General features: G+C 40.8%; 1 protein-coding gene across 3 annotated transcripts in view; it reads left to right on the forward strand.

Annotated features, from left to right (window-relative positions):
• The window catches only part of PAWR (pro-apoptotic WT1 regulator), a 166,538-nt gene extending 157,252 nt beyond the window's left edge, over positions 1–9,286 (forward strand). For all 3 annotated transcript variants that reach the window (XM_040343932.1, XM_040343933.1, XM_040343934.1), the window contains one exon: positions 7,907–9,286. In XM_040343932.1, coding sequence (XP_040199866.1) covers positions 7,907–7,993 — 87 coding nt within the window. In that variant the 3' untranslated portion in view covers positions 7,994–9,286. The remainder of the gene's footprint in view (positions 1–7,906) is intronic.
• Positions 9,287–13,179: the final 3,893 nt, after the last annotated feature.

Consider the following 13,179-nt stretch of genomic DNA (forward strand, 5'->3'; position numbering starts at 1 on the left):
CTTTTATTAGTTGTATTATTGTGATCTTATACAGGATTTTTATAGCGACAACAGTTTGTCCAGTGTTACAAAATAGAGAGATAGTACAGTCCCTGGGGTCCTGTTCGTGTAAACGTACAATTAAAAAAAAATTCCATACGTTTTTCTTGCAGTAATAATGTATTCCTTCAGGGCCGGTCTACACAGCAATCGCACAGGAACTTAATTTAATTTTAGTGGGCTGCAAACCGAACTGGAATGCAGAAAAATTTGTGTTTGTACTCCTTTAAAAAAACACACCTCACCGAATCTCATGGTACCATGTGATTTGGTGCCCGCAAACTCACTACGTATGCGATCTGCATTCAGGTTGCGGTTAACATTACTTTGGCACCCATAGCAGATCATAAGGGTAGTGCATTTGAGCCCTGTGTGGGTATATTTGTGGAATACATTTTACTTTGAATCCGGAGTCTGTTGTGAATCAACCCTCAGTGTTTAAGGTTGGAGACCATAACAGGAAATAATATAAGGCTATAAACAAACGAGAAACAAATATTCTCTAAGGCCAAGAAATATATATTATCCAAGGCCTTTTTTCCTTTGAATCCCCAGAGCTATTTTTAATGGGGCTGTATTGGTGCAGCAAAATGGACACGCTGATACAGTGTGCCATTACGTCCAGCATCGTCTTCTGGAAAGAAGCCCAACAGACTTTCCTCTGCACCTGTGCAGAGAGTATGCAAAGCATCATGGGGCCTATAGTCCCAGACTGGGAGAATGTCAAAAGATAGTGCCATGCATGGGAGCATGATCTGATAGGAAGGGTCAGCAATCGGCAGTTGATCTCTAAATAGAAATGAATGCAGTTCTCTATTCATTGATACATTCGGTAATGAAATTACTTTATTAAATGCAAGCAGTGTAAGTACCTGAGGTTGATGTGGTATCAGCCTCTCACAATCCATGTAATGCAGAGCTTTGAATGGGGAAATACAAGCCAGTCATTTCATATTCTAACAAGGAACACAGTGATAGGAGATAAAGGGTTGAGCTCATCACTGAGCTGATTTTCCTTCAAGGTTTAGTCACATGCTAGGGGAAGCCTAGGTTTAGAGGAAGTGGATTGAATGATGTTGGCTGTTATTCAACCAGGAAGTCTGAGAAAATTTAGTACTGCAGGGTGCTGCTTCAGGCTGAAGGTGAGTATTGTAGCAAAAGCTGCTTTTTAAATGACCTTTTTAATAGACCTTTATTAAACATTTTGGACTGACTTATGTTTTTTAGCAAAGGGCAATAGTACTAGTGGCTCTTAGAAAATCTGTTCTACTAACCATGCAGCATTTTGAAGGGAAATGGGCCCAATTCCAATCCAGGTTGACTCAGAGGTTCAAGTCAGAAGTGAATCAACCCACTTATTATGAAGTTAAACAATATCAAGTAGTAGAGGCTCAGAAATGTTGTTCCTAGCGAATATGTGCAATCCACTTAGCGTATCAGTTGGCCAAATCCACTCTGAATTTCAAGTTCTGATCTGAATTAATTTACTCATCACACAAAAACCAATGGAGCACAAAAGATGACTATGGCAGCGTTTAACCTCTAGTTTAAAACTCCTACAACTCTAATTCCCCAAAAGTTGAGACACTGTGAAATCTACATTAAAACAGTAAGCAATAATTTGTAAATCTCATAAACCCATATTTTATTCACAAAGGGAAATATTCATCTAAACTATGAAAATGCACCGTTTTTAAGAAAAAAGATTTTGAAATTGATGGCAGCAACACGTCTAAAAAAAAAAAGGTTGGGACAGGGCAACAAAAATCTGGCAAAATACAACCCCATTTCCAAATAAGTTTTTGCAGGGCCATGTTTACCATGGTGTAGCATCCTCTCTTCGTTTAACCAAACTCTGTAAACGTCTGGGAACTAAAGAGGCTTAGTTGCTAGGGTTTTGGGGGAGGAATGCTGTCCCATTCTTGCCCGAGCATATTCTTCTATAAAACCTGGATATATCTTTTAACCTTGATGGTGCCTTTGCATATGTGCAAGCTTCCCATTCCATGCCTGCCCATTGTTTGCCAAAAAAGAATGTCACATTTTGATTCCTCTAACCACAGAACAGTTTTCCACTTGCAGCTGGCCATTTAAATGGATCATGTTCAGATATGGCTTCTTCTTTCCATGATGGAGCTTTACCTTGCGTTTTGTTATGACACTGCAAAGTGTGTTTACAGACTGATTTTTGGAAGCATTCCTGAACCCATGCAGTTATGTGCATCACAGAATCAGGTCTGTTAATGCAGTGCCATTTGAGGGCCCGAAGATCATGAGCATCCAATATTGTGTTTCGGTCGTGACCCTTGAACATGGGTGGGCGGGAGCACAGTTATCCTGGGTGGACATCATAAGGTGTCCTCCCAGGATCGCATCTCGCGCACACCCCACGAGCCACGCTACTACGCAATATGTAGAACGCTGTGTCCACTGGATAGATCAGTGTACCGATCCATGGCCAGTACTATGAGCAGATCACATAACAACTGTACACAGTGGATGGCTTCCATTTATGCCATTCGTTATGTACTTTGTACGTTGGGATCCACTCACATGCTTGGACCAGCACCCAGCTCGGACTCCAATCCACAAAAGCTGCTGAGAGCCTGAGCTGGCCACTCCCACCCCCTCCACAGCCCAGTGTTTCAGTGAGCACCGGGGGGGGGGGTGGCAAAGCAGAGAGCTAGAGGCTGACAGATACAACATCTCCCTAGTTTAGTATGATTCATAAATAAAATCTCCTCTTTCCTGCTATCTGGCCCACATGACAATTAGAGCCTTTTGCGTCCATGCCCAGTGTGATGGCAGTGCACTGCATGGGCATACTTGGTGTTGTGTGCAGGCAGTCCAGTCAAAGTCAATTGGGACACAGAAGCTGCATGGATATAGTCGAATGTCAAAATTTGACATGCAGACAGAAAGGAATTTATGTATCCAAACGCATAGTGTCTGCATTCGGATCTGTGCACCCACTTCTATAGGTAAAGCTCTCCGGGTAATGCAGATGCAGAAAAATGTGGCTCAGCATACAGAACCTGTCTCAGCGCCTGTCTAAATGAGCCTTAGGGGAATTTATCAGAACTAGAGCAGACAGAATTTGGAACAGCTGTGCATGCCAACCAATCGGCTCATATATTTCATTTTTAAAGCTGAATAAGCTGAAGATAGAAGCTGATGGGTTGCCATGAGCAGCTGTTTTAGGTTCTGAATGCACCAGTTTTGATAAATTCCTCTCACTGTGATTTACATTTCTTACTCATGACTACTGCATTCTAAGTACAGCACATGCTTTGTTAAAGTGGTTGTAAAGGCACAAGCTTTTTAATCTTCATGGATTCTATGCATAAAGGTAAAAAGCCTTCTGTGTGCAGCAGCCCCCCAGCCCCACTTAATTCTTACCTGAGCCCCCTCTTGGTCCAGCGATGTCCACGAGAGCCTTGGCTGTCTGGGGACTTGCACTACTGATTGGCTTTTGACAGCAGCGGGAGCCATTGGCTCCCACTGCTGTCAATCACAGCCAGTGAGCCAATCAGAAGAGGGAGTGATACGTGTGTATGTGGACACAGAGCCGTAGCTCAGGAACTTACCTGCTTGGGTGCCCCACACAGAAAGAAAGAGATACAGAGGGACCCAAGAAGAGGAGGATCCAAGCTGCTCTATGCAAAACCACTACACATAGTAGTTGGGTATAACATGTTTATTATTTAGAAGAAAAAAAACACTTTAACCACTTCAGCCCTGGAAGGATTTGCCCCCTTAAAGACCAGGCCGTTTTTTTGCGATACGGCACTGCGTCACTGACAATTGTGGCGTTGTACCCAAATAAGTTTGAAGACCTTTTTTCCCCACAAATAGAGCTTTCTTTTGGTGGTATTTGCTCATCTCTGCGCCCCCCCCCCCCCCCCCCCCCCCCGCTATAAACAAAAAAAGAGCGACAATTTTGAAAAAAAAAATTCTTTTTGCTATAATAAATATCCAAAAAAACATTTAAAAACACATTTCTTCATCAGTTTAGGCCAATGTGTATTCTTATACATATTTTTGGTAAAAAAAAAAAAAAATCAGGAATAGATTTGTGGCATTTTTATTATTATTTTTTTACTAGTAATGGCGGTGATCTGAGAGTTTTAGCGGGACTGGGACATTGTGGCAGACAGATTGAACACTTTTGACACATTTTTGGGACCATTGACATTTATACAGTGATAAGTGCTATAAAAAATGCACTGATTACTGTGTAAATGTCACTGGCAGGGAAGGGGTTAACACTAGGGGGTGTTCAAGGGGTTAAATGTGTTCCCTAGTTAGGGTTTCTAACTTTGCTGGGGGAGATGTAACTAACTGGGGGAGGAGACATATCGTTGTTCACAATTACTGCAAACAGCAGATCTATCTCTATTCCTCTATCAGAACGAGGATTTGTGTGGTATGGCTCTTAAAGGAGCCGCCGTACTGTACATATACGTGATTTGCGAAGGAGAGCCATCCTGCCGCCGTATATGCACAGGAGATGGTTGGCAAGTGGTTAATATCACTTTAAGGTTAGCTGTGTGTAGTAAAGGATATGCAATAGAACAGTTTTATTTTATTAAAAGGAGTGTACTGAGGTTTGTACTGTCTGCTACATAGTCGCTTGAGTCATTAAAGCATATGGCCCTTTAATCTCCCCCCCACTGTTGATGCAATCTGCCCACACCCACAGTGTTGGCATGGCGCAGCTAAATTGTCCAGCCCCGGGTGCCAGATGTGCTAGCTACTCCACTGCAGTATAGCATGATCGTGCAATTGTCTTCCAAAGGTTGACAGCGCTGAAAGCTGAAAATTGGCCTGGGCAAGAAGGGGGTGAAAGTGCCTGGCATTGAAGTGGTTAAACTGGTACATTATGTTAGCTGAAACATTTGATATGCTTTCTATTGTGAATAAAATACAAGTTATGCGATTTGCAAATCATTGCATTCTGTTTATACGTAGGTTTTACACAGTGTCTTCATTTTTTGGGGAATTGGAGTTGTAAATACAGAGAAAAGTTAAGAGGAGATTGAAGGAGAGTTGTTATCTGTAAATGATCACCAAGAAGGCCACATGAGGCCTTCATGCTTTTTACACACCAAATATTGAATCACAAGTCCCTATGATTAAACATTTTGAGTTTGAAACATGACCAGCAGCACATCCCCAGGGTGGATTGAAGCTAGATTCCCTGGTAGTAGTAGCCCATATATTTTGCATTATATTTGTGAGAAACCTAACTGCACAATGAAATAATACGATGGCTTCTTGCAATTTTTTAAACACTTTGGCCCGGATTCACGTAGAATCGCGTATGTTTGTGCGGGCGTAACGTATCCTATTTACATTAAGCCTCCGCAACTTTGACAGGCAAGTGCCGTATTCTCAAACCAAAGTTGCGGCGGCGTAGCGTAAATAGGCCGGCGTAAGCCCGCCTAATTCAAATGTGGTAGATGTGGGGGGGTGTTATGTAAATTTAATGTGACCCCAGGTAAATGACGCTCTTTACGAACGGCGCATGCGCCGTCCATGAAAGTATCCCAGTGCGCATGCTCCAAATTAACCCGCAAGAAGCCAATGCTTTCGACGTGAACCTAAATGACGCCCAGCCCTATTCGCGAACGACTTACGCAAACGACGTAACATTTTCAAAATTTGACGCGGGAACGACGTCCATACTTAACATTGGTATGCCTCATCTACACCTCATATAGCAGGGGTAACTTTACGCCGGGAAAAGCCTAACGTAAACGGCGTATCTGTACTGCGTTGGCCGGGCGTGCGTTCGTGAATTGGCGTATCTAGCTGATTTACATATTTCTAGGCGTAAATCAGCGTACACGCCCCTAGCGGCCAGCGTAAATATGCAGTTAAGATACGACGGCGTAAGAGACTTACGCTGGTCGGATCTAATACAAATCAATGCGTAACTGATTCTAAGAATCAGGCGCATAGATACGACGGCTCGGACTCAAAGTTACGACGGCGTATCTGGAGATACGCCGGCGTTACTTGTACGTGAATCCGGGCCTGTGGCTTTTGTTCTGCAGCTATAACAAAGGTACTGCAAACCACTATACCTGTTGAACTCTTCATTTATGTTACGCAGGAAGCACCCATATTGTAGCAGGATGGGTGACACTATAAGGTGGATAAACAATTTTCTCTTAAAGTCCCAAAGGAAACAAAGTTAGTGGATGCATCACATGCATCAGCAGACTAGAATCTGCAATACCTGTTTTGAGGGGAATGACCTTTTAGGCCCCGTACACACGATAGAATCCATCCGCTGAAAAATCCCAGCAAATGGGTTTCAGCAGATAGATCCTATGGTGTGTACACTCCAGCGGATCTGTTTCCGCGGATATTTATCCCCTGGGATGGATTCCAGCAGATCGAATATTTGCTGACATGCCAAGCAAATCCATCTGCTGGAATCCATCCCAACGGATGGATCCGCTGGTCTGTATAGACTCACCGGATCCATCCGTCCGAAGGGATCCCCCGCATGCGTCGTAATGATTCGACGCATGCGTGGAATTCCTTATATGACAGCATCGCCGCGTCATAATCGCGGCGACGGCGCGACACGTCATCGCCAGAGGATTTCGGCGCGGATTTCAATGCGATGGTGTGTACACGCCATCGCATAGAAATCTGCTGAAATCCTCGAGAGGATAAATTCTCCCGTGTGTATGGGGCCTTAGTCTTTTGATCTTGGAACCCAAAGTGCATACCATTACAGTGAACTTTTTTTATTATTTATGGATAAAGTGGTTAGGGCTTGGAAGATACTTTCTCTTCTTAGGCACAGAAAAAAAGTTTGTTTTCCTAACTTAACTATTTCTGCAGGAAACGTTGCCTCTTTTCTGAATCACTTGTAACTATAACGGGACAATTGGAGAAGGGATCAGTAATGCGCCAACATCACACCCGGCATATAATATTTAGCCCTGTGTCTCTGCCTATACATTGCCAGTCGATCAAAGTAACTATGATGGTGAACGGGACTGACAGAGTTTGAACAGCCTGGGTTCTCTTACTGCAGCTCATATCCTAAAACTACACGGGCTGTTACACAACCGGTGGCCTTGGGAAGCAGTGACATAGTGTCCCCTTCTTACTAATGCCGTGCACACACGATCAGAAATTCCGACAAGAAAAGTTTGACGTGAGCTTTTGGTTGGAAATTCCGACTGTGTATAGGCTCCATCTGACTTTTTCTGTCGGAATTCCCGACAGCAAAAAATTGAGAGCTAGTTCTCAATTTTTCCAACGGGAAAAGTTCTTGTCGGAAATTCCGATAGTCTGTATGCAATTTCGACGCACAAAAAAACACGCATGCTCTGAATCAATTTGACCCATGCTCGGAATCATTTTTATCGGCTCATCGTAGTGTTGTACGTCACCGCGTTCTTGACGGTCGGAATTTTGTGTGACCGTGTGTATGCAACACAAGTTTGATACTAAATTCCGTCTGAAAAAAATCCCTGGTTTTCTTGTCGGAATTTCCAATCATGTGTACGCGGCATAACAGGAAATCAGGGGCAGTGAGATATAAAAACAAGGAGCCTTACTGCTGCAAGGAATGAAAAATAAGCATATGAGCATTTAATAATTAAAATACTGCTTTTGGTGATAACTGGTTATTTGAATTGTGTTTAGCAGTGTATGATATTTATTTCATCCTGACCCTTCTCACTTTTAGGCTTGTTTCCTGGTTTTAAAAACCTACATATATTTATACTTTGAAAGCTTGCAGTTTCTAGCATTTTCTTTTTACAGTGTACTTTACACCGTGGCTCTGTAAAATTAGTGTTTTTATTTGATGTCTTTTTTCATTTCTTTTTTTTTTAAGGATTTGGATGATATAGAAGATGAAAATAAACAGCTAAAGCAGGAAAATAAGACCCTTCTGAAAGTTGTTGGCCAGCTAACAAGATAGAAGATAGATGAAAAGTTTGCTGTGGAACAAACACTACTGATTATTTTTCTCTTGAGAGGCGGGTGTGTAGGATAGGGGAAATTGGTTAAGGGAATAAGGGGATCTTAAGTCAACCTCTTCGATGAAGGGGTACGCCCAGTGCTTTTCAACGAATGGTCAAGATTGTATATTTATTAATAGAGACTGTGTTCTTGGGAGTATGAAATTGCACCAGATTTTGAAGATATAACTTTGTGATAAACATGATTTTGCACTGTCATAAAAAAAAAAATATCTGACAGGTTTAAATGTTCAGCCTCCAATTTAAGTGATGTGGAATTGATCTTTTTCTATGTTTTTGGGTCAAATGTTTTTTTTTTTTTTCACACAATCATAACTTTAGAGCTTAAACACTAATTTGTTAAATACATGCAAGTCAGACAAGCCCAAGTGCAAAACAGCCGACAGACCATTGTCAACCCAGTGTCTGAAGAAATCCCCGGAGGACAAAGGGTGAAGGAAGAGGAATGTAAACGTAGTCACCGGAATGGAATGTCTTCATGTCTGGAGAGACCTAATCTTTACATGTAGAATGGGGATCTTGGACATTTTTCATTTCTCCATACCCTTGTACATGTCACTGAACACATTTTCATTTGTAGAACTCTTTGCATGGGAATATGATACTGACTGATAAATACAGAAATGTGTATTGATGTATATGCTAGTCGCTAGCCTCCTTCAGAGTAATATAACTAACTTTAACTTTTTTTTTTTTTACTTCTCGTGTGTTTGTGTGCCCACTGATCCTTTTAATTCTCCATGCTTTTTAACAACCTGTTTTTCATCTCTGAGATGAGATCTGAGATTTTTCATACATACCGTTTTCACGTTTACCCCTTGCCTGGGGAAACAGTAGCAACTGTTTTTTAGGCTGGTCCAATATTGCATAGTGCTTTTATATTCGTTAGGGATCTGTGATCACTGAGACATGAGGCACAAAAGGCACAGTTGTAGGATTACCTCATTTATAGAGTGCTTTCCATTTTTTTCGTGGTGACCCATGTTTCTTTCAATAAGCATGCTGTTGGATTAACAAGTATTCAGATGTAATCAAATGCTAAAGAATGCTTAGGCCACTGTTAATTTCTGCTTTGGCTAGACAGACTCTTGATCTCATTGTGAAGACGTGTTTTAAACAGAAGTTTGATATAACTATAATCAAGATGCTGCAAGAACCATGCTTACAATTTAATTTTGGTGTTGGCACCAACCACCATTAAATAGGTTATTAAAATTGCCAGCGTGGCAGTACTTTGGTGTAATGAATTCTGAGCTTAGAAGAAACTGTGTTCTGATTGAGAAAGTTATTCTTTGTTTCTCTTGCATTTTGGGCATGGATACCACAATACCCTTCACATTACATCAGTAGACCATAATACCATGGGCTTTGGGGAAGCTAGAAGCATTTCAGTTTTATGCCTACCAAGGTATTCCCTATGTTATTCAAAGCTCAAATCCTAATACTACAGATGTGCCCTTTCCTGTACATACAACTGGGCCCTGTACCACTGCAAATGTGTATGAATAAAATAAATATATATATATAGGCAAATATATATAATTATCAGGTTGTGTATTAAAAATATAATAAAATTAATTTTTATATCATACTAGCGGAAGTCATTGAATTCCTAATAATATGAACCTCCTGTATTTCTGTGAGCAGCTGCATAGAGAAATATTTTGCTCAGGACTGTCTGTGAGTAATCTTACGGGAGGGGAGAGTAGAGAGATGAGCTCATCATAGTTCTGCTTTCCCTTAATTGAAAATAACTGATGGAGAGGTGACTAAAGCCTAGTGCACACGGGCTGAATGTTGGGCGGCATCGGCTGGTTCAATAGAAACCGGCCGACGTTCGGCCCGCGTATACTGGAGTCGGCCCGACAGAAGCCAGCCGTTCAGCTTGCTTCTGTCGAAGAGCCATGACTGAAAAAGGTCTGCAGATCGGCTACAAATCAGCGCTCTCAGCCATTGACCGAAATGTTCTGGCGATTGGGGACTGCCCCCCTGTCAGAACACAATAGAACAGCAGGGAAGATCGCTGTACTAATGTCAGATAGGTAGTACAGCTGCTCCTCCTTTTTTGTTCAGCCCTGCTGGGTTGAACGGAAAAGAACTACTAGTGTGTATGAGGCTTAAAGGGATTATAAACAATCACCTTGTAAAACAACCCATTCAGTTTAAAACAGAAATGAAAGGCAAAACATTTTTGCATAGATGTAAAAAAAAAAAAAAAGATATATATTTTTTTTTAATTGGTGATCACATTCCCTCTGTTCTCAGCTGCATAAAAGGGGAGGAGAAGCAGCAGCACACTGAGCTTGCCAGTGAATGGCTGTGCAGCAGGGGTTGTGTCAGGACACAAATCTGATCATTGGAGGAGAGCACACAGTTCCCAGAATAGCTAGAGAACTGACAACAGTTTGTTCTCCGCTTAGTGTGGTCAGTTTTTCATAGGAAAGCAGAGAGACTGGCAGGAACACCAGGGATTTCACATAAAGGAAGCAATACTAGGAGAACGGGATACTTTCTAATGCAAGTACATGGTACAGCAGACACATCAGGAATATGAAGTGTTGGGCAACGAACACTTTAAGGAAGCAAGATATGAGCATCCATTTTTTTCTTATAATTCGCAATCACACGGGTTAATACAATTGCAATGATTTTTTTTTTGGGGGGGGGGGGGGGGAGTGTTGAGCCGTGCACATAGATGATTATTGCTCAATATATTCGATGAGTAGATCAAATATCCCGATATTCTGTTTTGAGCCTTCAACTTCAATGTAAAAATATTTATTGCATGCTGCCCCTAAGAAGGAACAATTCAGGTAAAGTGATGAACAGGCCTGTCCTAACTCGGATCCCATTTTCATTTTCTCCATGTAGGGCACACACTGACACAAGCCAGTTTCTATCCTGTGGGCATGGAAATGATTGCTAAGCAGTAGCATAGGTTTCATATATCCTGGAAAAAGATAATGTACAATAGAACATACTGTTGATACTAATTAATCTCTGTGTGGCCTGATTATTGCAATCAATAGCTTATAAATAACTTGCAGTATATCACTACATTTTGCCTATGTAATGGGCTAGTGTTAATACCCTGTTTCCCCAAAAATAAGACCTACCCTGAAAATAAGACCTAGCGTTATTTTCCAGGAGGGCTGCAATATAAGCCCTACCCTGAAAATAAGCCCTAGTTATAAATGCTTGTAAAATCCTATAATCCACTCTATTACTGTATTATATGATGTACAATGTGTGTGTGTTTCTGTAATATAATTGCGGGGGAAGAGAGCTCCGGTGGGTAACAGAAGCAGAGAGCGGCTCTATAACAAAGGTATTTGGCACAATTATATTACAGAAACACACACATTGTACATTATATAATACTGTAATAGGGTAGATTATAGGATTTTACAAGCATTTTAACTCGGTTCACACTGGGGATTCCTGACAGGCAGGGAGGGAGAAGGGGGGAGAAGACATCACATTACATATTAAGACCTACCCTGAAAATAAGCCCTACTGTGTCTTTTGTTGGCATAATTAATATAAGACCCAGGCTTATTTTCGGGGAAACACGGTATGTGTCTTTTCCTGGATGGTTTACAGTAAGCTAGTAAGAACAGGAATTGGAGTTAGTGAATTTAAATCCGTTTTAATATTTCTAAGTCACCTTATTTGGGTAGTATAATACATTTATATTCCTTACATGCTATACCTGAGTGTAAATAAGTAGCAAAGTCACTCTATTGTGGCAGGTTGTCAATAAAATTATGGAATGACCAATGTTTTGTTTGTTATAATTAATGACTCCAGTGCTATAAATAATAAATAATTGCATGCTTTAGCCTGGGTAATAATTGTATGTTGCTTGTATTATTACATGTAAGCAAAATCTGGCAATACGCTGTATGTGATTTTCACTACCAGTGTGACAGTCAGAAATGTACACTAGAAGAACACAAAATAGGTTTAACAGACTGCTATACAATGTCATATGTCCAGTTGGTCACTGGGTCACTTTTCCCTATAAAATGTTAACAGATTCTTCAGGGCAAACTGATCCAAGAGGCACACAATTCACAAAAACATTAGCATGCAGCATTTATATTTCCATGCTTCCTGCTACATTTAGTGATCACATTTTTTTTAATTCAATAAAGCTTTTATCACATGCATTTTATCTTATGCAATTTGTATTATCAGTTTTCACAGTAATTTTCAATTCACTGGTTTTAAGAGCGAGTTTCTATGGGTTGTCATTGAGGAGAGCTGAAAAACAAGCCACTCCTGGTGCAGATAAAATGCCATTAGAAAGCACATATTTTTGAGAAATCGAGTATTGGTAGTTAAATGTTTATTTCAGAAGAAAAAGAAGAATTTCACACCAACGTGATATTTGATTTTGTGATTTGAACATTTTGATTTTTAAATTATCATTACATAAAATAAGACACATATGTAAAATAACTGATACAGATTTGTGAATTGAGATATTTTTGGGGCATTGTTAGTGTTACTGGGACAAGTAACATACAGTGCCTTGCGAAAGTATTCGGCCCCCTTGAACTTTGCGACCTTTTGCCACAGTTCAGGCTTCAAACATAAAGATATAAAACTGTATTTTTTTTTTTTTTTTTTTTTGAAGAATCAACAAGTGGGACACAATCATGAAGTGGAACGAAATTTATTGGATATTTCAAACTTTTTTAACAAATAAAAAACTGAAAAATTGGGCGTGCAAAATTATTCAGCCCCCTTAAGTTAATACTTTGTAGCGCCACCTTTTGCTGCTTGGGAAATCTTTTTGTATCCAAATCCGGCTTTAAACTTCTCCACAACAGTATCTTGGACCTGCCTGGTGTGTTCCTTGTTCTTCATTGGTTGCCAGTAAAAGACAGAATCACTTTCAAGGCACTCTGTCTAATACATAAGTGTATTCAAGGCAACGCCCCCCAATATCTATGCGAAAAAATAAAAGCCCATAACCCCAATCGCATTCTGCGATCCACCAATCAAAACCTCCTCCAGATACAAGTCCAAAGGAGATCGAAGATTTGCAGTCCAGGGACCTCGCCTGTGGAATGCACTACCAACCACCATCCGACTGGAGTCGGACCACTTGGCCTTC

The sequence above is a fragment of the Rana temporaria genome, chromosome 3, assembly GCF_905171775.1.
Source record: "Rana temporaria chromosome 3, aRanTem1.1, whole genome shotgun sequence".
Lineage (NCBI taxonomy): Eukaryota > Metazoa > Chordata > Amphibia > Anura > Ranidae > Rana > Rana temporaria.